At 39.0% G+C, this 26,506-nt stretch overlaps 1 protein-coding gene across 2 annotated transcripts in view; it reads left to right on the top strand.

Moving 5' to 3' along the window:
- LOC150084471 (uncharacterized) overlaps positions 1-26,506 on the top strand; it is a 1,198,120-nt gene that overhangs the window by 685,100 nt on the left and 486,514 nt on the right. For both annotated transcript variants that reach the window (XM_090376097.1, XM_090376096.1), the window contains one exon: positions 8,544-8,638. In XM_090376097.1, coding sequence (XP_090232223.1) covers positions 8,544-8,638 — 95 coding nt within the window. The remainder of the gene's footprint in view (positions 1-8,543; positions 8,639-26,506) is intronic.

Here is a 26,506-nt window from a genome sequence, read left to right as displayed (position 1 = left end):
GTGCGTAGCAAATGCTTCTTGATTAGACCGGGGTTTGAGCCCGTCACCACCAAATACGGAGAATGCGGAAAGGTCATGGAATGACCATTGCATATCCTGGAGCAATATGGCCTTAGTTGCTAATGCTCCTAAAAACCAAAACAACAACACTCATAGATATATTGATTTTTCTCCAATTTATGTAGATGGCTCTAAATCTAATTCAAATGTTGGAGCAGCCGCAGTGTTTCCAAATACCAATATTTCAGCATCCTTTCCACCTGAATTCAGTATCTTCTCAGGAGAATTATATGCAATTAAACTAGTCTTAGACAATCTCTCTTCTGACTGTTCATTGAAATTTGTTATTTACACAGATTCCCTCAGCTCAATCGTGGCATTATGTAATTCCTCAGATCAAGTTCACCATTTTCTACATTAAATTAGGAGCTTACTACTGCAAATTGAGAAACACCACCAACTGGTCACCTTCTGTTGGATTCCAGCACATTCCAGAATTTTTGGTAATGAACTGGCTGATAAAGCTGCAAAAAAATGCAACTATCTTAGATTTATCTAATATCCCTGTTCCAACATCAGACTATCCACAAATCATTCATGCTGCATGCCTGTCAGAATGGACAGCACTCTGAAACAATTAATAAACTCTTTCAATTTAAACATGATCCGAAAATCTGGTGCTCCAGTGTCCATACATCGAGGTGAGAAGTAGCCCTTTGAAGAGCAAGAATAGGTCACACCCGTCTGACTCACCTTCATTTACTCACAGGACATCCACCACAGTGTCCACATTGTTAAATGACTGCCCCTACTATAAAGAAGACAGAACTTCAACCTTGCTATCACTGGTTAATCTTTGTAAACCAGTAACTCTAGAAAATCTCATAGGTGACAAGGCAAATATTTCTGAATTTTTAACTTTCTTAGGCAAACTGGACTTTTTAATCATTTTTGATTTCAGATTTTTTTTTTCTGACTTTATGAAAATTTTTAATTTCTTTATATAATAAACGAATAGGCACATTATAGCCATAGCAACTTATGTGCCATGAAACCCCCATAACAATAAAAACAACCATACCTGTCACATATTGCCATTTTCCCCATGCCTGCCACAATATGCCATATAATGTAGCTGAAGAACTTCTGTTTGTCTTGTGTACTGATTGGAGAAATGAAATGTTCTTAGTTTGTTCATAAAGGTTACTTTTTTTTTTTTGTTAATTTTACTAAATATGAATCATGAAATATTACTATTTGATTACTATATTTAATCACACAGAAACATGATATAAGTATTGCCTTTCAGTTGTTATTAAAATCCAGGAGGAACTAAGTTAATTACGAAAATGTTATCTGCATATTACTATATGAGATATATGTTGCTATTTGTTCATTTTATTAAATGCACAGATCTGTGAAATACACGAAGTTATATTAAATTTTCTGTTTATACTCCAGCATGACAACCAAGTCAGTAGGGTTTACAATAAATCGTCAATACAAATATTTATCGTGTTTAGTGGTCACGGGCTTGAACCCCGGTCCACTCAAGGAACGCGTGCTATGCACTCACGCTCCTCCCTCGAAGTGGACACCTGTGCTTGGTGAGGGGACCTCCCAGTGATGCTGCTGGCTTTCCAGATTAGCATCACTGGGATCCAACGCCCATACCTTGGTTCCAGGGTTACATCATTGGAATCCGGCATGTGCATCCGTGTGCTGCAACCCGTGGAAACTCGGAAAAGGGGATCCTGGTGGTTGAGGGGCCCAGCCTTGATACACCACTTTGGCCCCTGCTTCAACAAGATGGGTGGTCCCGGACCGGCCCGACAGGGATCAATCGGCGGGTGGTTGTTACTGCTAGGGTCAACTGTATTCCAATAAGACTCCCTCCCTTTGGTCCTGGGACGGGATCAAGGCTTATTGGAAACGTGAGTATGGTGCTCCTAAGCAAACTTGGCGTCCCATTCGTATACACAGTACCTGCTAGTTCACGAGTGGGCGTCCGCTTGTAGGACTCCGTGGTGCCCTACAAGGTACTTAGGGCATCGGAAATTTTTATCTTACTCCTATGAGTAATTTAAATCCTTCTTCTTCTGGGGCCCCAGTAGAAGAAGGATTAATCGATTATCAGATGAGAGTGACAACAATTCTGTTAAAAGAGCCAGAACTGAGGAGAAAACACTATCGGTGACACCTCTTTTTCTCATTCTCCATTCCACCGGAGATTAGTCAATTGGGAAAATGTCACCTTCCTTTATCCAGAAAGGATTAGAAGGAATGGCAGGTTCACCCAAATCCGTAAAACAGCTGTGTTCTGGAGATATTTTAGTTGAAGCATCAAACACGAAGCAAGCCAAAAAAATTACCCATCATCGTAACCCCTCAAAAAACTTTGAACACGTGGGATCATATTCACGTTCCTGAAGAAGAGATCTGCTCTGAATTAAAAGAACAAGGAGTGACAGCTGTCGAGCGAATATCTATGCGTAAGGATGGGAATCTCGTACCTACCTGAGTTCCCATCCTAACATTTAACACGCCACGGCCTCCAAGTTCCATCAAGGCAGGGTACTTAAACTGCCCAGTGAGGATTTACGTTCCAAACCCACTGAGGTGTTTTAAATGTCAAAAGTACGGCCACTCACAAACAGCTTGTTGTGGTAACCCTGCCTGTGCTCGATGTGGTGCTAAAGATCACGAGAGCAAGGAATGTCTAGCTCCTAAGCCAAATTGTACTAACTGTCAAGGAGAGCACCCTGCATACTCTCGAGCATGCCAGTGGTGGAAGGATGAAAAGGAGATTCAAAAATTAAAAACCTCTCCTACCCAGAGGCCAGAAAACACATTCAACCAATAAATAGCGGGAAGCCTTCATACGCTCAAAGTTTCTGGTAAGAGTACCATCGAGACCCAAACTGATATGACTGTCCTCCCCAAGGGATTCTCTTACTCCCATTGCTCACTATTTATTGAGTTCAATAAAGCCCACCCAAAAATCGCTGTCAGCTGCCACTCCAATATCGGTACCTCCCAGTGCTCCAGAATTATCAACAGTGAGCGCTAAACTAACATCAGAGAAAAGTGAACTGCCCACTTCAGGGCAAGAAATAATGGATGTTGAAACCAAGGAGGTGCAAGATGAGTCAGTCTTGGAACTCCTTGCAGAGGAAGAAATGGTCACATCACAGCGTCTATACTTCCCCAGGAATGATAAATCAAAGACTGACAAAATTAAGCCCTCAGCATCTCGGAAGCCGCCTGATGGACCCACCAAGCCTAAATAATGACTAAATTCCTACAGTGGTATTGTCATGGATTCTGGAAAAATATTGGTGACATCAAAAGCACAAACCAGCTTGCTTTTGCATACAGGAGACTTATTTAAAGGCAAATGATGACCTCACCATGCATAACATTACCATCATTCGTAAAGTTAGAATTGTGGATGGTCCTGCTCATGGAGGAGTCGCAATCCTCGTCGGCAACCAGATCCCATTTCAGCCTTTGCAGCTTACAACTAGCATTGAGGCTGTAGCAGTTCGCCTTACAGTGGATTTCTTATTAACTGTCTGCTCTGTTTATTTGCCACCTCGGCTTGACATCCCTCAGAAAGACCTTGATGATCTTATCATGCAATTGCCTTTCCCTTGTTTAATTCTTGGGGATTTTAATGGACATAACACTCTGTGGGTTAGTGCTAGAATCAATGGGAGGGGACGAGTCATAGAGCATATGCTCACTGACATGACCTCTCCCTCCTAAATGTGGGAACAAACACCTTCTTCCACATGCCTACCCGTACATTCTCTGCCATTGATCTTTCTATCTGCTACCCTTCTCTCCTTCCTTCATTTACTTGGGAGGTAGAAGAAAACCCATATGGAAGTGATCGCTTCCCTGTGTCAACCACCCTAACTAGTGGTAGACCATGTCTGCCATTTAGTTTACCGCTGTGGAAGATTGATCAGGCTGACTGGAATGCCTTTCAACATCTGGCAAATCTTGACATCGCTACAGTCAGTCAGGAGCCAATCAATGATGCAGTCATGTATGTCACAGAAATGATTGTCCAAGCAGCTGCAATTGCACTCCCAAAATCATCCAGCTGGTTCCCATTATTTCCCAAACCTTGGTGGAATTCAGAATGCATAGCAGCAAAAAAAAGCACAAAACAAAGACTGGGGGGTATTCCGCCGATATACCACGACTGAAAATTTAATATCATTTAAACGTGCACAAGCGAAAGCACGCTATGTATGACGTCAGAGCCAAAGGAAATCTTGGATTCGTTTTACTTCGTCCATAACTCAGGCTGCCAGCTCAAAAGTAGTCTGGGATAAGATCCGGAAAATGAAGGGAAAATATCCACCATGCCCTTCAGTGATCCTCGAACACAATAGATGTCCAATTGCAGACCGAACTGCAGTTGCAAATACTCTAGGGGAAACATTTGCAAAAATCTCGCCAATAACATCTTTTTCCGCAGAGTTTTTGGCCCTGAAAAAGAAAAGTGAGAAAAACCCACCGAACTTCTATTCAAAAGGGCTTGAATCGTATAACAAGCCCTTTTCAAACGAAGGAAGAGTTAAATGCAGCACTCTTTCTCATGCATGCAAGTTCTGTGGGGCCCGATGACATCCACTACGAAATTTTAAAACACCTCTCACCACAATCTAAGGATCACCTTTTAATTTTGTTTAACAGAATTTTTATTAACAAACCATCTCCGGATTCCTGGTGAAAGGCTATCATTCTTGCTTTCCCAAAACCATGTTAATTCCCTGACCTTTCTGCATCCTCCGTATTTGGTGGTCATGGGCTCAAACTCCTGTCTAATCAAGAAGCGTGTGCTACGCATTGCTGCTCCTGCCCACCTGGCTATGGAGGCACACCCCAAAACCAGGAAAGATCCTAGAAATCCATGTAACTATCATCCTATCGCTCTGACAAGCTGTTTATGGAAAGAATGGTTAATGCATGCCTTGTATGTTTTTTGGAAATAAATGGTCAGTTTTCCAGGACTCATGCGGCATCCGAAGAAATAGATCCACTCTGGATCATTTAATCTGATCGGAAACATACATTCGTGATGCTTTTATTAAATCCGAGCATATTTGATATTGAAAAAGCGTACGACACAGCCTGGCGATTTGGAATATTAAAAGACCTCTAACTTTGGTCTTAGAGGTAACCTTCCTCTTTTTATTAAAAACTTTCTTTCAAATTGCCAATTTCAAGTCCGTTTAGGATCCACCCTCTCGTGAGTGTTCTCTCAGGAAGAGTGAGTCCCACAAGGATCCGTTCTAAGTGTCATGCTTTTAGCAATCAAAATAAACTATCACAGAACAACTTCCACCCACGGTAAACAATGCCCTCTATGTTGACGATTTTGCTACATTTTGTCATTCATGCAATATGAGGGTCATTGAAAGGCAACTGCAGAAAACCATTGATCATCTTACAGCTTGGTCTTTGGCTAATTGGTTCAGATTTTCATCACAGAAGACTGTTTGTGTACACTTCTGTTGCAAACGTAATCTTCATCCTGATCCAGAATTAAGGCTTGTGCAAAACAACATCCCAGTTGTAGCAGAATTCAAATTCCTTGGACTTATTTTCGACAAGAAGCTGATGTTTTTACAACATATTCGTCAGCTTAGGACAAGATGTGTTAAACGGCTTAACATCCTTCGTGCCCTTTCGTCAACTTCATGGGGTGCAGATCGTATTACCCTTCTTCGTCTTTACCGAGCACTTGTCCATTACAAACTCGATTATGGTCCATTACAAACTCTCAGGTTTATGGTTCTGCTAGAGATAGTGTACTTCGGTGGTTAGATCCAATCCACCATCAGGCCATACGGACAGCCACTGGAGCATTTCGCACATCTCTTGTCCAAAGCCTTTACGTTGAAACTAATGAACCATCTCTAGATCTTTGACGTAAGCAGTTGTCCTTTCAGTATGCCTTCAAATTAAAATCCCTGCCTGATCATCCCACGTGGGCATCCGTTTTTGAGCCACGCTGGAAAAACCTCTACAACACCTGTCAGACTGCCAACAAACCTTTTGGTATTCGGATTCAAGGGCTTTTGAATGAACTAGACATTACGGTAGACAACGTTGCTCAGTCACCCAGGCAATTCCTTCCACCCTGGCATGCCTATTTTCCAACTTAATGACTTCTCCCTTAAGATCTGGGAGAAGGCTACTACACCACCATCTGTCTACCAGCAACTCTTTGCATCACATAGACAGCAGTATTCTGATTTTCTGCTAGTCTATACAGATGGCTCAAAGTTAGAATGTTATATGGGATCTGCTGTTGTGTTCCCTCATAAAACGTTATCCAATAAGATCCCACAAGAAACTAGCATTTATACTGCAGAGTTGCATAGAAACAGCCGTAGATCACATTAAAAATCACGACTACCAAAGGTATATGATTTATTGTGATTCATGAAGCGTGTTACAGGCTCTAGTATCGGTGAGGTATAACCCTCATCCGATCCTGACCAGGATCTGGCAGATTCTTTTTTCTCTTGTGGAATTAGAATTTGATATTCGCTTTTGTTGGATCCCAAGTCACATTGGGATCTAGGGAAATGAATTAGCTGATCCCATTGCCAAATCAGCCATTTCCCCTGGATAATCATTGCCTGTCCCCTATACAGACTATAGGCAAATAATACGCTTTAAATTATATTCCCAATGGCAGGATTCTTGGCACGGACAAGCCACAAATAAACTACATCACATAAACCCTGTAATTACGCAATGGTCTACGCAGTGTTCGAAGAGAGGAAGTTGTTCTTGCTCGGCTCCGCATAGGTCATAGTCATCTAACACATTCCTATTTGCTGAGGGCGGATGATCCACCTATATGCGAGATGTGTAACGTTATTTTAACCGTCAGTCATATTTTTATAGAATGTCCTGTTTTTATAGAAGCACGACGCTTGTGTTTTAATAATTTGACTGAACCATTTACACTCAGTCAGATAATAGGTGACAGAGACAATATGTCCGAATTTTAACTTTTTACAATCTATTAATTTGTATACAAAGATCTAATTTTTATACTTTATATGCTTTTACTGTATACCTTTTTTATATAATATCGGTGTTTAGATACACCATAGATAACTCTTAATAAACTACAAAGTAGTTGTTGTAGGCATCATTTGCTCTTTTTCATATTGTGCTCTGCCTTCACGACGAGTTGCCATGATATTGCACTACTTCGAATAAGTAACGCTTCACTAATAGAGAAGACTATTGTTATTTATTCTCAGTTGAGTACCACCACCCAGACAGCACTGTTTCACGGCTATTGGCCGATCATCAGTGGGTGGGCAGGTACCCTGGTATTGCAGACATGACGACCCAGTTGTGAAGTTAATCACACAATATGAGAGATGCCAAGAGGTGTAGGTGTCAATATTTAAAATAAATAAATGCACATGGCATAATACTTTAAGAGTTTGGTATCTATATAATATCGGTGTTTAGATACACCATAGATAACTCTTAATAAACTACAAAGTAGTTGTTGTAGGCATCATTTGCTCTTTCTCATATTGTGCTCTGCCTTCACGACGAGTTGCCATGATATTGCACTACTTCGAATATTATCTTTTTTATGTAATAGTTAATTGCTTTGATGTGGTAGCCTAGGCTACCAAAATGTTTAGTAGCTTTTTAAATTTAACTTGGCGCATTATGGCCTTTGCTGCCAATGTGCCATTAAAAATCAAATCAAATAAAGCACTCACGCTCGTGACCACTCGGCTACGTCACACCTATCTTATATCCAGAAAGAAATAACTAAAATACATTACAAAAGTTGAGTGAATAATTTGTTGAGGTCTATGCAATGAAGTGTAAACAGTTTTATGTGAAAAGTAAATAAGCTTTGCCAGTTAATTGCTAATTAATTAAATGGCAAAGTTTCTACATCAAGGGTTTATTTACTTTTCACATCAAAATGTCACCAAAATGTGAATCGCCAAATTCAGTTTAAAAAATCAGATACACCCGAAATGAAAATGCTGTGAACTTTACCTAACTTGTTTTATATTTTAGCTGAAGTTTCTGAATTGGAACTTACAATTTCACTAAGTATTCCGTTTATAATTTAGGATTTTTAAATTTAAATTTCAGATAACTAACTATTTTTTTTTCTTAATGGGAAAGTAGTTACCCTAAAATGGTAATACTTATTTGAGTTTCAACAACAAATACAACAAAATTATTTGGAAGACAAGATAGCCAATCTTAAGGTATGGAGAGAAATGTAAAATATCCTTAATTATGGTGCCTTTTAATTGAAACATCCCATGAAGGGTCTGAAGTGTTTGAGACTGCAGGCAGTCTCAAACACTTCAGACACTTTTTGTTTAAAAAACATCTTAAACAAATGTAATATTTTTGTATTAACATCAGAATACTAAAATTCAGAATGTTGAAAAGTAATCAGATATTTCTTGCAATTTTAATTTGTTCTATTCAAGAATTTTCAATATTATATTGAACAGAATCTTCTCAAGGTGATGAACTACAGCAGAGTGAGGTTTCTTCCAGCAAACCATCCATCATAGCCAATGATGTCTTAGGTCCATTGTTGCTTGAGGTGAGTACTTTTCAACAGGATTACCAGTTTGTAAATTGAGTTAATCATCCCCATCTTTGATATTATTACTACTAAGTAATGATATCAATTACCAGTGCATTTTGAAAATGCCCAAATAATACTAATTGTACTGTTTAGGCTCTGTATATGTGGGGTAGCAGGTTTATATGTAGTTGCTTAAGATTATGTTTATACATTCGCATATTTGAACCATCTTTCTGTTTGCTGGAGTTCAAGGTTTCTGCCGATGCTCGCAGATTCCCCCCCTTCCCATTTCATGATGTATGCCATTTTCAAGATATTGATAGTGGGGTAATTTGTGTTTAAGTTTAAAATTCATAAACTAAAAAAAGAAATAAGCTGCCTTCAGGGATTATCATGAGAAGGAATAGTTCTCTGAGACACTAGTGATTTTGCAACTTATCTCTGATTGGAAGAAATCTGCACAGACACTGTACAGACCTAATATACAACAAACCATATAAATTTGAATAGCACGGGAATTAGTGTACTCTGGTCTGAGTAGCTGATGCATCAAAAATTCCCAGGGATAAAAGCCCCATGTATAATTTCTTTATATCTTATATACTTATGATTATAAAATAAAATAAAAAAAAACTTTTATAATGAGATAAGTAAATATATTAATTAATAAATTGTGCAGGTAATTTGTGCATATCTGCAGGCAAATCAAAGCCTAACTAAGTAAAATTGTAGTACTTGATATATCGCCTTTTTATGTAATCTAGACAAAACAACATTTTCCATAGGAGACCCCTCAACATGGGCACCTGTACGTGGTGAGGGAGACCTCCCAGTGAAGCTGCTGTCCTTCCAGAATAGCATCACTGCGATCTAATGCCCATACCTTGGTTCCAGGGTTACATCATTGGAATCTTGTGTGTGTGCGTGCGCACAGCGACCCATGAAAATTCAAAAAAGGGGATCTGGTGGTTGAGGGGCTCAACCTTAATACGCCACTTCGGCCCCTGCTTTGACAGGACGGATGTTCCCGGACAGGTCCGACAGATCAATCGGCGGGTGGTTCTTACTGCTAGGATCTACTGCATTCCAATAAGTCTGGACAGGATCAAGGCCTGTTGGAAATGTGGGTATGATGCTCCTGAGCAAACTTGGCATCCCATTCGTGTATTCAGTACCTGCTAGTTCACGAGTGGGCATCCCCTTGTAGGGCTCCATGGTGGGTGAGGTACTTAAGGCATCTGAAATTTTTACTTTACTCCTATGAGTAATTTAAATCCTTTTTCTAATTGAAATGATAGCACAGAAAATGCCTCCATAAAAAGAGCCAGAACTGAGGACACACCACCATCGGTAACACCACTCTTCCTCATTCTCCATTCCACCGGAGAGCAGTCACTCGGGAAGATGTCACCCTTCTTTATCCGGAAAGGAGTAGGAGGGTTGGCAGGATCACCAATATCTGTAACACAACTGCGTTTTGGTGACCTTTTGGTCAAAGCTTCAAACACAAAACAGGCCGAAAAAACCCTGAACTCTATATCCATAGGGAGAATGTCTATCACTGTAATCCCCCACAAAACTGTGTGAATTCTTGACGAGGTGTCATATCTGAGTGGGATCTTCATGTATCAGAAGAAGAGATCAACTCTGAATTGAAAGACCAAGGAGTGACAGCTGTCAAGAGAATGTCGATACGAAAGGAAAGTCAGCTGCCACTCCTATATCCTTACCTTTTAATGCGCCACCTCTACCAAAATCAAGTGGTAAAGAAAAGTCAAAAAGATTGGAAGAGCTGCCCTTAATGCTAGAAACAATGGATGTAGAGGAAAAGAAGGTACAGGAAAAATCAGTCTTGGAACTCTTTGCGGAGGAAGATATGGACACAGGGTGGCATCTGTACTTCCCCAAAAAAGATAAATCCAAGACTGACAAAAGTAAGCCCTCAGCACCTCGGAAGCTGCCCAATGGGCCCACCAAGCCAAAATAATGGTTAAATTACTACAATAGAATTGTCGTGGATTCAGGCAAAATACTGATGATATCGAGGCCCTCCTGGAGAAACACGAGCCAGTCTGCTTTTGTTTGCAAGAGGCATAGTTAAAAGCAAATGATGACCCCACCATGCATAATGCCACAATATTTTGTAAGGATAGAATGCAGATGGTCCTGCTCATGGAGGAGTAGTTATCCTTGTGGGTAACCAGACCCCAGTTCAGCCTGTGCTACTTACAACCAACATAGACTGTTGCAATTCGCCTTACAGTGGTTTTTTTGTTAACCATCTGCTCTATATATTTGCCACCTGTTACTGATATCTCCCAGGAAGACCTTGATGATCTTTTTTTTTTTTTTTTTTTTTTTTTTGTAGTTGTTGGTGCATCGGCTTCTGTGGCCATAAATGCACCTCCCAAGGTTTTTGCAGTACTTTGATCTAAGCCCGAGGCAGGATTCGAACCCGCGACCTTTGGGTTGCTAGGCAGGCACTTTACCCACCCGGCTAGCCCGGTCGGATGATGATCTTGTAATGCAGTTGCCTCCCCCTTTCTTACTTATTGGGGATTTTAATGGACATAACACTCTGTGGGTTAGTGCTACCAACAATGGAAGGGGATGAGTCATAGAGTATGCTAAATGACACTGACCTCTCCCTTCTAAATGTGGCAACAAACACATTCTTCCACATGACTGCCCATACGTTTTCTGCCATTGGTCTTTCTATCTGCTCCCCTCTCTCCTCCCTTTCCTTACCTGGGACGGGGAGGAAAACTTGTATGGAAGTGATCGCTTCCCCGTGATAACCTGCTTACGTAGTGGGAGACCTCTTCTTCATTTTAGGTTACCACGGTGGAAAAGTGATCAAGCTGACTGGAATGCCTTCCATGATCTGGCAAATTTTGACATCACTAGAGTCGGTCAGGAGCCTGTCAGTGATGCAGTTACACACATCACAGAAAGTATTGTCCAAGCAGCTGCAATCGCAATTCCAAAAAATCTTCCCTGTTTCCACCATTTCCCAAACTTTGGTGGAATCTACAGTGCACACCAGCAAAAAAGGGGCAAAACAAAGCATAGGGGATATTCTGCCAATATACCACCACAGCCAATTTAATAGCTTTTAAACTTGCATGCACCAAAGCACGTTTTATCTGACGTCAGAGCAATAAAGGATCTGCTTTACATCGTGTATTAACCAGGCAACAAGCTCTAAGGTAGTCTGGGAAAAAGTGTGGCAAATGAAGGGAATGTACAATGCACACTCCTCATCTGTCCTAGAACATGTGTGGCAACCCCAAGCGGTCCTTGAGGTTGTCACAGACATTCTCTCAGCTATGACAGACAAGCTGTACCTGCTACCTGGGAGTCTAAAACTCTGATGGAACTGATATTCGGGTGACATTAAAGTCAAGTGGACCCAATTTCGTCCAAGTCTGGACGGTCTTTGACAACAAAATCCTCTGCTTGTACCTTGATGATGGTGGAACTGTTAGTAATCCTGGGTATAACCTCCATGCACAAGCAAATGGTGGGTGACCACCCAGGTGTGAATCAAAGTAAGCAGGGTTGAAGAGTGGTGCTCATGTCGCCCCTCTGTGTTACCAGGCAGTAGTAAGTGATAGATGACTCTCGTCAACCGGTGCAATACCACCACTTTGCCTATTGGAGACTTGAAGTGGTGGAACCCATGTTTAGTCTCCACAGCTAAGTTTTGGTGAACCCTACCGCATCTCTTCCATCATGCAGTATGATTAATGACTTTTGAGGTTATGATGAACATCACAGCGAGATCCAATCTTCTTTACATTTCAAGGGTACAGCTGTAAAACAGCAATCGCAGGCTGGCCGCTAGTTAGTACACTGGACAGAACCTATTGGTAACTCTCTAGGAGGTTTCTGGATCAGCTAGTGTATAATCTTGCTACCTCTACTCTGCCAGATAGTGACTGGATGGAGTCTGAGTAGTGTGTATGCGGGGAGCATTGTCGAGGCCACGTTATGTCAAGGATCTGGATATATTCTTACCATGTGTACGCCATATCCAAAAATTTTATTACTTCATACAGCATGTCCCACCCACTTTTTCTTACTATTGAATACACCATGAATTGTCAAACTAATAGAGTAAGCTTATCTGCGAAAAAATCTAAACCTCCCAAACACTTCCTAATTCATTTCAGAAATATACGTGGTCTCTATTCTAATCTCAACGATGTCCATTTCTACTTGCAGTCTACCAAATTCCACATACTTTTTCTGACAGAATCTCAGTTATTGGTTGATTCAACTACTGCTCATCTCAGTTACCAAAATTATTTGCTGTATGATTCCTTTCGCCTCAAAGGTGGTACTTGTGCATATGTCTGTTCCGATATTCGTTGTCAGAGACTTGTTAATTTGGAATCTCCTCTTTTTGATCTTGTCTCGCTCAAAATCTCTCTACCTCATTGTGTAAAATTCATCTTTTGTTCCTACCGTTCTCCCAACTCCACTGATCACTTGGAGCTCTTTGACGTCCTCTCTTTGCAACTTGGCTATCTGCAGTCCAACTTTCCTAACAGTGAGGTAATTTTCCTTGGTGATTTTAATGTTCACAACTCCAGCTGGCTTCCGTTTTCTAGTCACACCGACCCAGCTGGTCAAGATGCTGAGGCTTTTGCAATTACTAATGACCTTGCAGAGATTGTTCATTTACCTACAAGAATACCAGACAATCCTAACCATACAGCCAACATGCTTGATGTTTTTCTCACAAACAACCCTTCTAAGTACAGGGTCGAAGCAAGAGGTTCTTTAGGCACCTCAGATGACAACTTGGTGATCATCTCTTCTCCAATGGAACCTTTATCTCATGGCTGTTCCCAACCTCATATTGTTTGGCATTACAAGAATGCAAAATGGGATGACCTGCAAGATTTCTTTTCCTTGGGCGGATTACTGTTTCAAAACTTCTGATGTCAATGTTTGCCCAGATCGTGTCAGCCAAATTTATTCTTGCAAGAATGGATCCCTTTATCCCACGCTATACTTCAAAATCTTGTCTTTATCTACACCTTAGTTTTCCAATAAATGTGCTAAGCCTGTTTAAGAGAAGAACGTTGCATATTGTAATTGGCTTGTTTCTAATTCTTCGGTTTCATTTTCTCCCTACACCACAGCTCGCAACAATTGTAAAGCAGTTATTAATCAGTCCAAACTAGAGTTTGAACAGGCTAAGAGTAGAAAACTTGCTTCTTGCCCTAATGGTAGCCGATCATTCTGGTCTCTTGCCATAGCTATTGGCTGCAACTTTTGCCCATCTCTGCTCCCACCTCTGTCCAAACCAGATGGTTCTGTTGTCACTTCAGCCAAGAATAAAGCTGACCTGCTAGCATTCCATTTTTCTTTCAATTCATGTATTAATGATTTTGGTAAAACACTTCCATCATTCCCAACACACTCCATTCAATGCCTCTTGTGGTGGTCCGTCAAAAGGATGTCAGAAGAATTTTGACAAATCTTGATGCTAAGAAAACTCCAGGTCCTGATGGCATTTCTTCACTTGTTCTCAAAACCTGTGCTCCTGAACTTATGTTCTTTGCCTCCTTTTTTCACATTCTTATTTCAAAGGTGTTTTTTTCTTCTGCTTGGAAATTTGCTCATATCCAGCCAGTTACTAAAAAGGATGACAAATCCCTCCCATCCAGTTATTGTCCCATTGCAATTACTTCTACTCTTTCTATCGTAATGGAAAAATCAATTGTCCACCAACTCTTAAACTACTTAGAAACCTTCCGTCTGATCAACGATCGGCAGTATGGATTCCGTCAGTGTCGCTCCACTTGTGATATTCTGGCTTATGTTACCCATTTATGGACTAATTCAGTGGAAAAGTTCGGCGAAACACAAGCAGTTGCTCTTGACATCTCAAAGGCTTTCGATCATGTTTGGCATAAAGGTCTTCTAAACAAGCTTCCATTTTATGGTTTGCCAACTGTCTTTTGTAATTGGTTATCCGGTTTTCTCTCTGATCACTCACTGAGGGTGATGGTAAATGACTCTGTCTTCTAACTTCTCCACTAATGCCGGTGTTCCCCAAGGTCCGGTTCTTTCCCCCCATTATTTTCCTCTTGTATATTAATGACCTTCTTCCATTGACTGGAAATCCTATACATTATGAAAAGACCTGTCACCAAAATCCATGTACCAATTGCTCTTCATATACAACATCTATGAGCTAAAACAGCACTCACAAAAGCTACCACTCTTGGACCAGACATCCATTATGAAATGATTAAACACCTGTCACCAAATTCCACGGACCACTTGCTCTTCATATACAACAAAATCTTCCTTAAAGAGCAATTTCCAGATGCGTAGCATAAGGCAATTATTCTTGCTTTTGTTAAGCCAGGCAAGCGTCCTAAATTTCCTACAAATTTCCACCCTATCGCTCTGACTAGCTGCTTGTGTAAATTATTGGAGGGAGTGGTTAATGCTCATCTTTTATGGTATTTAGAATCAATTGACCTTCTCTCCAGATATCATTGTGGCTTCTGAAAGAAGAGGTCCACTTTGGACCATTGAATTAGAATGGAAACATCTATTCGAGATGCTTTCCTTAAAGATGCTTGGCCTAACACTAAACTTAAAGAAATGCCGCACCATCTCTGTTGCAGACTATCACAAAAAAACACAAGATTAATTATCCATATAAAACTAATAATCATGAGATATTGAGTCTACAAGAGGTTTCAGATTTGAGGGTATGGTTTCTGACAAGGGAAACTTCAACACACATGTAAATAAGACTACAGCAAAGGCCTCCAAATCCCTTGGACTGCTTCGACTTTACCAATATATAACTCATAAAAGCAGCTTGTATAATGTGATAGTTAACCCAATTCTAGAATATGCTTCACAGATCTGTAATTCTCACACCAAAATTCTTAAAAAGCAACTGGAACATATTCAGAAATCCACAGTCAGATTCCTAGTGTACAAATCTAGGTTGGAAATGAATACAAAATCCTATTATGAATGGTGCATTCACTTTGGAATGGTACCACTCTCCCAAAGAAGGGCTGAGGCAGACTGCAAATTCCTGATGCATCTCGTGGCTGGAAAGCTGGATGCCCCCGAGCTGCTCTATCACATCAATTTCAGCTGTCCTCCAAGAGCCTTGAGAAGACAATATGCTGGCACTAGAGCCATTCAGAACTGATCAACTTAAATTCCACTCTTTCAATAGAACTGCAAAATTGCTAAACGAATCCAACATTGATATTCTAGCTGAAGACATCAATATCAAAAAAGAGTTGCAAGGGTTTTACACTCAAGTAACTAGAAAATGAGAATAAATGATTAACTTAATAATACAATAATAAAAAAAATAGGTATATATTATCTATAAATTATTCAATAAACAAAGATAACTAACAAATATAATAAGAAATAATACAAATCAATCAATGTAATAATTATTCATTGTGAGCAAACAAGAAAATATAACAACAAAAGTGTTTAGAAATACAAAATTCTCTGTCATCCCAGCTTTGCTTAAACACAAATCACTTTTAACATAATATATTCATTGTATATGCAGTATATTGACCTTGTATATTTAACATTGTATACTGACTGTAAATAGAATTACAGCCAGTCCTCGTATAGCACAATAGTTGTGTTCCTAGAAACCCTCGTGCAATGCAAAATCGTGCAATATAAACAACAGGCCAATATAAACAACAGGAAAAAATAGGGTTAGGTGCCGACCACCCAAGATTGAACACATTTGTAACCAAAACATTACCAAATACAATAAATAATCGTAGTAAAATACTTACTTATTTTATTACGACTATTACGTAATAAAATATTGCTAATGCTTTTGCTTCTATCATAAGCAAACTTTTTTGTTTGATTTTCTATCCAAACAGATGACAGCCTATCCATCTCTTCCAGTTCTTTGTGTCTTAATCTAATGGATTTTAATTACACTTTGAGTTGTTCCTGCTATGAAAGTTGTTTTTATTTTCTCTGCATTCTTTGTAATTCTCGGCGTTGCCTCATTTAGGTCTTTAGCATGTGCAGTATCACATGGTCTTTCATTTTGCTCAAAGCGTTTCACAATTCAATTTCATATTTTTTTCTCTATCGACAGAGACGGACTGGCCATAAGCCTTACCGGGGAAACCCCGGTGGGCCGGAGCCCTGGTGTGATTTTGCCCATAACTCATAGTATGAGGCCACTAAATTTTTCCGGGTAAGAATTTTTGGCCCAGTCCACCTCTGTTTATCGATATTGCTTTTCTTTTTCTCTCTGAATCTGCAGTGTCTTCACCAGGACACTTCCTTTTCACACCTTATAAGTATTTTACTCATTTTTAGGGAATAAGGCACAATTGCAAAACTAGGAGGCACGCTTGATACACATAAACAAAACTGCGCACGTGTAGCAACTGAATAAACAACACCGTAAAGGCAGAGATACACTATTAACACCTCACATTTTACTAAAGCACATTTCTAGGGGTTACTACCATAAAACAATAAAAACAATTTCCAGTTGCGTTCCTGCTAGTGGAATCTGTTATAAACTGGTAGTAAACTCGATCTCATTGCATTTGCAATTATACCGATAGCTGGAATTGTGTTGGTTTTTACGTTATTATGGTGAAATGTGTTTCCCTTCACTGATATAAAACACATAAATACATTTTCAGAAACTTCTCTTCATTCCTATCGTGTTGCGTTCAGTTGGGGTGATTCCGCGTTCGACTGCCATTTCTTGCAAACACAAAGGCGAATAGTGTATAAGCGAATTCGGTTCATGTTATATGAGATATCGTTCCCCTATTTATAAATCGTGTATGATCGAATTCGTGTAGTGTAAACACGTGTTATACGAGGACTGACCGTACTACTGTATTGCTACTGTTATATTCCTCCTCTGTAAGGCTTCGGGTGTTTTGGAGTAATAATTAAAAAAAAAAGTGAGCACTGCTGTGAATCTTCTTTGATATGGCAAAAGCGTATGACACATCTTGGAGATTTGGTATTTTAAAAGATATTTACAACCTCTAAGAGGCCACCTTCCTGTTTTTATTAAAAACTTTTTTTATCATCTCGTTTTTTTTCCAAGTTCAAGTAGGATCCATCCCCTCTTGGCCTTTTAGCCAAGAGAAGAGAGTTCCTCAAGGATCCGTTTTAAGTGTCACACTTTTTGCCATTATAGTTAATTCTATTACCGAACAACTTCCTCCAACTGGAAAGGTTGCACTGTATGTTGATGATTTCGGCATTTTTTTTCCCAGTCACGCAACATGAGAGGCAACTTCAACAAGCCATTGATGTTTTTACTCCTGGGCAAAGGCCAATGGTTTCAGGTTCATCGGAGAAAACCGTTTGCATTCATTTTTGCTGCAAGCGTAATCATCACCCCAAATGGACAAATTACTATTCCAGTAGTAGCGGAAACAAAGTTCTTGGGACTCATGTTTGACAAAAAGCTGACATTTCTTCATCATATCCGTCAGCTATGCACCAAATGCATGAGAGGGCTGAGCCTTCTCCATGCTCTCTTCTACCTTTTGGGGTGCAGACCGGTACACATTACGCCATTTGTATCGTGCACTTGTGCAGTCAAAATTAGATTATGGGTTTCAAGTGTATGCGTCTGCCAGGAATAGCATCCTTTGGTGGTCTGATCCCATCCACCCCCAGGCTATCCACATTGCTGCTGATGCATTTAGAACATCTCATGTCCTAAGTCTTTATGTTGAAGCTAATGAACCGTCTTTGTCCCTTCGCCAAAAACAGTTGTTGCTGCTGTATGCTGACAAGCTTAAATTCCTGCCATCCCACGTGGACATCTGTTTTTGAGCCACTCTGGGAAAATCTGTACAACACTCGTAAGACGGCCAATCGTCCATTCGGTATTCGTATCCAAAGCCTATTCAGAAATTTGGACTTCACTGTAGACAACATTGCCCCATCACCTAGGCGGGTGGCCAACTTAATTTGTGATGCGATCTACTTTTTTTCTTCAAAATGTGCTGCGATCTACCATCTCAAGAATTTCATTGCACATGGTTAATAAAGTTAATCAACACATATTGAAAAATGTTTATAAATTTTAAAATTAAATACACTTCAGAATTCTTATTTTAAAGTCATACGTATTTAAATTTTTAATTTATGTGAAGTTTGTGTCTTCATGTCATCTGCCAAGCTTTCAAAATCGGGGATATATTGTGGTAAGGCCAATCATAAAGAATCTTCTGTATGCAAGTCCATAAGAGTAGAGTGATTCTTCATCTTTGTTTGTTTCAAATGCGAAAAGGCCGATTCATATAGATATGTTGAACCAAAACAGGAATTAAAAAGTTCACTGCATTTTTTTACATTTGGGTACAAATGTAAAACATATTTCCAAAAGTCTTTTTCTGATGATCTGGATTTTAGGAAGATATTGTTTCGCAATGTAATAATTTCATTTTCAAGTAATATTTTCTCCATGTGAAAAATCTCAACATTTTTTTTCTGTAATTTGTTTTTTTTAGTCGACATTAAATGGATAAGAAATATATTGAACATTGTCTTCAGTTGTTTTAAAATCACTGAATCTGGTTTCTCATCTGCAACTTTCTCAACTTCAGAAACATATTTCTCAGTATTAAATTCAAAAACAGGATATTTTTGCAAATGATCGAATTTTTTTTTTTCTTTGAGATCCTTAGTCTTTGCCAAAATTGATATTTATATGCAGAAATATTACTAATCATGTCACCCACATTTTTATATTTTCCTTGTAATTCCAAATTCAGATTAATTAATTTACTGGTAAAATCTGCCAAAAAAACCAGATCACACAACCACACCATATCTTGTAGCTGCTGATAATCATCTCCCCTCTGATCAACAAATTTTTTAATTTCATTCAGCAGATTTCAAAATCTCTGTAGAAACTTACTCTGACTCTGCCACCTCACATCTGTGTGTGATGTCAGATCTCGTTCATTTTTATCGAGTCACATTTTGAAAAGTCTTTGAAGAGATTGTTCGCTGATGGAATTCACAATTTTGAAAGCTATGTCCGTAACATTTTTAGTATTTAAGTATTTAATCTTTTGCTGGTTAATACATGTTAGCCAGTAAAATATGATACAGTACTGTAGTAACTCAAATCTGGGAATTCATCATCCTTTTGGCACAATGCGATGAATCAGTTAAGATGCCCCGTCATTGCTTTTACTCCACCTGTTGTTATTGACACGAACTTAAATAGCGGTAGTTTATCAATTTGGTAATCAAATTTTTCAATAAAATTTTGAATGCATTAAATATATAAAGACCTCTAGTGTTTTTCTTTTAACGAAACCATACCCAGCAATTCTTCTCTAGTGGCAGAATCATTGAAACTCAGACAAATAAAAATGAGCAATTGGGGTGTATCACTGATGTCTTTAGATTCATCCAGCTGTAAAGAAAAGGACACAAAATTTGCAAGTGAGCATGCAATTGTTCGCTCACATTTTTTTCGATGCTTTGCATCACAGTATTTAGAGATAATTGCAGATCTTGAAGAGCACTTTTAATTTCCTTTTTTTTCTTAAAATTTCCAAAAAGAGAATCTGTTATTTCTAAAAATGCATCTTTGATGAATTGACCATCAGAAAAATGGTTTGTATTTTTTTGCAAGAAGATGACTTTAAATGATGCAATAGTTACTCCTTTAGATTGTAAATTAGGTGTCATGAAGAAATTTTGTTGTGCGAATAATCTGGATTTAAGTTCTTTTAATTTATATTTTTTTGTAAGGTCATTATTAAGTGGAAAATCCGATTAGTATTTACCATGGAGTGCGCTGAAGTGCCTTCCTAAATTTCCTTTTTTGGATGTGGCCACGGAAGCATTGCAAATCAAACAACAACATTTTTCTTTTAGCGTTACAAAAAAAGTATTCTAGTGCCCACTCTTAATCAAAATGATATATTTTACTCTTTTGCGTAGTATTCATTTGAAGTAAAATATTAAAGTAACGTATAAGTGCTGGCCGGTTATTAATATTAAGGAACCTAAATAAGGATTCTACGTATACACTACTCTATCCACAATGAAACTGCGTGAATTTTCAGTAAACAAGCGCACTGGCTGCGTGGCAACAATAGTCACGTGGTTCAACGGATTTGTAATAAGCATATGCAGTGGGGCGCATAATAATATTTACATTTTGACTAATCTGTTTTTTATATATATTTAAAATTCGTTGTGATCGACCAAAATTAAAGATGTGATCGACTGGTAGATCATGGTCGACTCATTGGTCACCCTTGACCTGGGCAATTTCTTCCACCCTGGCATGCTCGTGATCCCGCCTGCAACTTCTCTCTTAGTAACTAGGGGAAGTATAATACTCCATCTGATGTCTACCTGCAGTTCTTTTCAGCCCAACGATTTGAACATCTGACTTCTTGCCAGTCTTCACAGATGGTTCGAAGTCAGAGGTGTCTGTTGGATCTGCAGCTGTCTTCTCAGATGCTACCATATCTGAGCAGGTCCCTACTGAATGCAGATATTCACTGCAGAGATGCACACAATTGAACTAGCCTTGGATCACATACAAATACACTACCACCACCAAAAATGCGTTATATATATACACACACACCGATTCTCCTAGTTCACTACAGGCTTTGTCATTGATGAGGCGCAATTGTCATCCAGTTTTTTCCCAGGTACAGCAGAGGATACAATCCCTTTCTGAATTGGAATTTGACATTCGCTTCTGCTGGATCACCAGCCACACTGGGATCCTGGGAAATGATTTGGTGGACTCTGCAGCCAAATCAGTGATCTGTTATAACTCTTGTCTATTAGTCCCCATACAGACTACAATCAAGTAATTAGAAAGAAACTGGTTTCCCACTGGCAACACTCTTGGCATGGGCAGGTTGAAAATAAGCTATGCGAGATTAAGGCTGTTATTGAACATTAGCCTTCGCAGGGACCATAAGGAGGAAGTTGTTCTAGCTCGGCTTTGCACAGGACACAGTCATCTGACACATGCTTTTCTGCTGAGGGCTGATGACTGTCTTATGTGCATGCATTGTAACATCATTTTAACATTGAAACATATCTTTTTTGTCTGTCCAAGTTAAATGCATGCCATTTGTGTTTTAGCACTTTTAACCGTCTGACTGAGCCTTATACACTCAATCAGATTTTAACTGACAAAGACAATATGTCTGCAATTTTTAACTTTTTAAAAACTACAAACCTCTATACACGTATATAAATGTTTTTTAATACGCATTATGTATATTTATTTTATCAGATATTTTACTTGCATTTTAACCATTTATACATATTGATATATTACTGTTTATTTAACCTGTCTTATTTAAATATTGGACTTGGGCATCATGTCTTTAGTTGCATGCACCATAAAAACCAAAACCATAGGAGAAATGTTTTTTTTTTCATCTGTGTCAATGGTATTTTATGTTATTAGTACTATTGCTGTGAATAGTACAAAGCCTGTTCAGTGAAGAATGATCATATATATTTATATGAGTAATATGGAAAGAAAGTTAATAAATTGTAACAAGCTGTAACTAATACTTATGTGCCAATGCAGTTGCTAGAGCAATTATGCATTACGACCATATTGCATATTGAGTATTACAGCTCTGATTCATACTATCTAGACCATAATGTGTATAAAATATTTTGTATAATATTGAAGATAATAATATAGAAGGTAATTCAAGCAAACAATACCAAGCTGGATTTAAAGAAACGCAAGGGATATAAATATTTAAAAAAAAAATATATATATATATACAGTAAACCCCCGCTATTCGCGGGGGTTACGTTCCTGAGAAATGTCGCGAATACCGAAAACGCGAATACTGAGTTATGGCTCCCATAGTAATAAAGGGGTTCCGTTCCAAAGTATGAAATATATAAGAAAAACTAGTCTAAAATTTTGTCTATGTATGTATTATATGTACCTTCATAATATGACTATGTACATAGTGAAATGCAAGCATATGGCATTGAAATGAAAATAAGAAACAATTTAATATTAAATGTAATATTTATTAGAAATTTCAAACCAGCGCCTTTGCTAGCAAAAAAAAACATCCCGCCAGTGCTATCACCAGTTTCGCTAAAGTGTTGATAAAGGAGTTTTGCCTTTTCGCGAATGAAGAGTGAACTTAACGGAATTTTATTTTGAGTTCGGTCTTCTATCCACAGATTTAAAGCCTTTTCCATTTTTTCTAATTTAACATCACGAGTTACAGAGCAAATTTTTGAAACAATTAGCGCGTTTTCACGGACACTACGGCGGATTTTTTCTTCCGATTTCTTGATTGATCATACCGTTGACTCATTGATTTTATAATGTTTTTCACTGAGGAGACACTTTCACCATTAGAAATTTTGTCTAATAACTCAATTTTATTCGCTAATGTTATCACCTTCTTTGATATTTTCACATTTCTCTTTTTATTCGTAGCCATATTTTTGTAAGGGTTAGAAAGAACTTGTCCACAATAAAGTCACTTTCTTCCGTTAACACACACTCGAAAAACTCTGTTTTACACTTCAAAACGGTAGAGATATCACTTTTGGAAGCATATCAATTTACAAATTGATAAATTTATTGTTTATAAGCATATAAATTAAAAGTAAACGACGAAACCTTCCATGACTAACACATTCTGAACAAGGATTACCGAGAAACATCCACGCTCGCGATTTTTTCACCCCTCTCCCCCACCCACTGAGCGCTGTTTTGACCGGGAAAGATAATCTTAGCCACGCCCATGTTTTTTATGGCAGAAAATATTCACGGCGCTTTAAAATTCACATTTTTTTAGGTTTCATTTTATATTAAATCGGCGATCGCGAATACGCGAAAGCGCGAATACAGATACCGCGAATAGCGGGGGTTTGCTGTATACATACATAAAACTTATCGTTGTCTACCCACAATCTAGATGACTTCAACTGGGGCCAACCACCAGTCTGAAGGCAAAAAACGACAAGGAGTTCTCTGTTTCTGTAATGATAAATATCTGCTAAGATATATAAAATTTTTGAAACAAAAGGAAGATATTATAAATGTAAGCATATATTGAACATCGTTGACCAGACAGAGAACATAAATTTAATAATTAAAATAAGAATAAATGTAAAGTATAAGGCATATCTACCATATCCAGGACATAATGTAACAACTAGACGTTTTGAAATAATAATCCCTTTAGTGAGTATATATGTGGTGACCCATATGTGATGGATATGGTAAAAATAAATAAATAATTAATTAATTAATTACAAAGAGACACATGCAGATAGTAAGAAGAATAAAACCTAATAGAGTAGGAATAATAGAACCTAAAAAAAAGACATCGACAAACTTGGTGAGATTGACAGAAGGACAACTATATGAGGAAAGGCTCTGATTATGTGGGCTACAGAGCTTGGCATCCTGGCACCTCAGAAGTGACCTGATTGAGATTTTAGCATTAGTAGAGACATATGATGCAAGAAAGCAAGCTTATGCAGTATCAGCCAAAAAAAAAAAAACTTCCACTTCACCCCTCCGTTTGTTCGAAATACCTGTCCAGCTGAGTCTTAAATTTATTTAGGCTATCAACTTCCACAACAAGGGATGGAAGTCTGTTCCACTAACCAACTACCCGCTGGCTAAAGGCAAATTTCCGCACATCCACCCTACATCTGTCCTTCCTCAAATTGAATTTATGCCCTCTCGGGTGATTATTCTGAGCAAGAGGAAGAATTCCATTAGCATTGAGCATGCTCAAACCATTCAAGGCTTTATACACTTCTATCAGATCACCTCGCCGGTGCCTAGTCTCCAGACACTGTAATTTGCAAAACTTAAGCCTTTCTTCGTAAGAGCACTAATCTTGTTGCCCTTCTCTGTACTCGTTCCAGCAGCTCTACATCCTTGAAATGAGGCCTCCAGACTTGTATACAGTACTCAAGGTGTGGCCTGACCATTGCTTTACACAAGGGAATAATCACCTCCTTATCCCTGCTAGAAAAATTCCTGTATATCATTGATAAGACACCATGAGCTACTTTTGCAGACCGTCTGCACTGCTCAGAGAACTTCATATCTGCCTGCACAATTACCCAGGTCCTTTTCATTCTCTACCACTGTCAGTGTAATACCACAGAGTTGATACGTTGCTCTGGGGTTGCTGTTTCCCATATGTAGTACTTTACATTTGTCAATGTTAAACTTCATTTGCCATCTCTCAGCCCATCTGCTCAACCTTTCCAGATCCAGTTGCATCAGCATAGCATCAGTAGTGTCCTTAACAACCCTGCCAACCTTTGTATCGTCTGCAAACTTGGACATTAAGCTTGATATACCATCATCAATATTATTTATAAATACAGAAAACAATAATGGACTGAACCCTGAGGGACTCCACTAATAACATTAGTTCACGATGAGCAGAGTCCATTATTACCACTCTGTCTTCTCCCACTCAACCAACCCTTTATCCATAGCAGCAATTTGCCTCCAAAGCCACACTGCTCCAATTTGTGCAGCAGTCTTCCATGTGCAACAGTATCAAAAGCCTCTCTAAGATCCAAGTATATAATATCAAAGTTATTCCCTGCATCATATTATCCAATCAAATTGGTCAGGCAAGACTTCCCCTAAACAAAACATGCTGTGTCCGAGCTATAACTGAAGTCTTGTCTAGATGATCCTGCAGTGCTTCTTTAACCAGTGCCTCCATTCATTTTCCTGGAACAGAAGTTAAACGCACAGGTCTATAATTACTTGTGCCAGCCTTTGATCCTCCTTTGTGAATTGGGGTCACATTTGCACATCTCCAGTCTGTGGGTACCTCCCCCGAGTCCAAGGAAGCTCTCATAATTATGGCTAAGAGTTTGCTTACTTCCTTTGCTGCCTCCTTTAATATAACTGGATAGATCCCATCCACTCAAGGTGCCTTTCTTGTGTTTATCTTCAACAATTTCCCCTCCGCTTTACTGTCAGTTATTACATGATTATTTAGCTTACTGCCAGAGTTGAATACACCTCTGGCATTCCCCTCGCTGGATAACTCCTCATGTGTGAACGTCGATGCAAAATATTCATTTAGTTTGTTAGCTTCCTGAGCAGGATCATCAACAGTTGAACCATCGATATCAAGTGGACCAATCTGATTCATCCCCTTCCTTCTAGAGTTTACATAATTTAAAATAACCAAATGCACAAGCATAATACATTTAGAGTTTAATATCTATATAATATCGGTGTGTAGATACACCATAGACACCTCTTAAGAAACTACAAAGTAGTTGTTGTAGGCATCATTTGCTCTTTCTCATATTGTGCTCTGCCTTCACGACAAGTTGCCATGATATTGCACTACCTCGAATAAGTAACGCTTCACTAATAGAGAAGACTGTTGTTACTTATTCTCAGTGAGTACCACCACCCAGACATGTTTCAAGGCTATTGGCCTATCATATCAGGCAACGATATCAGGCAACAACTCGGCGTTCTTGTGGGCCTATATGAGAGAATGAAGGACAGGGTGGATGCCCTCGAAGAAACTAAATTGAGGGGCCCATCAAGCTCTCAGCTGCCCACATCAACGCCAGAGCTTGCACCTGGGCATCGCGTGACACAGAGACAACCCCCAAGGCAGAATGCGCTGGTCCCGAAGGAACTAGTAGTTGTTGGTGACTCTATTGTCAGGGAAACGGGGAACATGCTTTGTAAAAAACATAGGTGGAACAGGACCAGGGTATGTCTGCCAGGGGCAAAGGTTGATGACGTAGAGCGAATATCATCTTTTAAGGGCACAAAAGGTGATATAGTTGTACACGTTGGCACTAATA

Source organism: Mastigoproctus giganteus, chromosome 6, assembly GCF_048544385.1.
Source record: "Mastigoproctus giganteus isolate SK-2022 chromosome 6, ASM4854438v1, whole genome shotgun sequence".
Classification (NCBI taxonomy): Eukaryota; Metazoa; Arthropoda; class Arachnida; order Uropygi; family Thelyphonidae; genus Mastigoproctus; species Mastigoproctus giganteus.
This window is presented reverse-complemented; position numbering and strand designations above follow the sequence as displayed.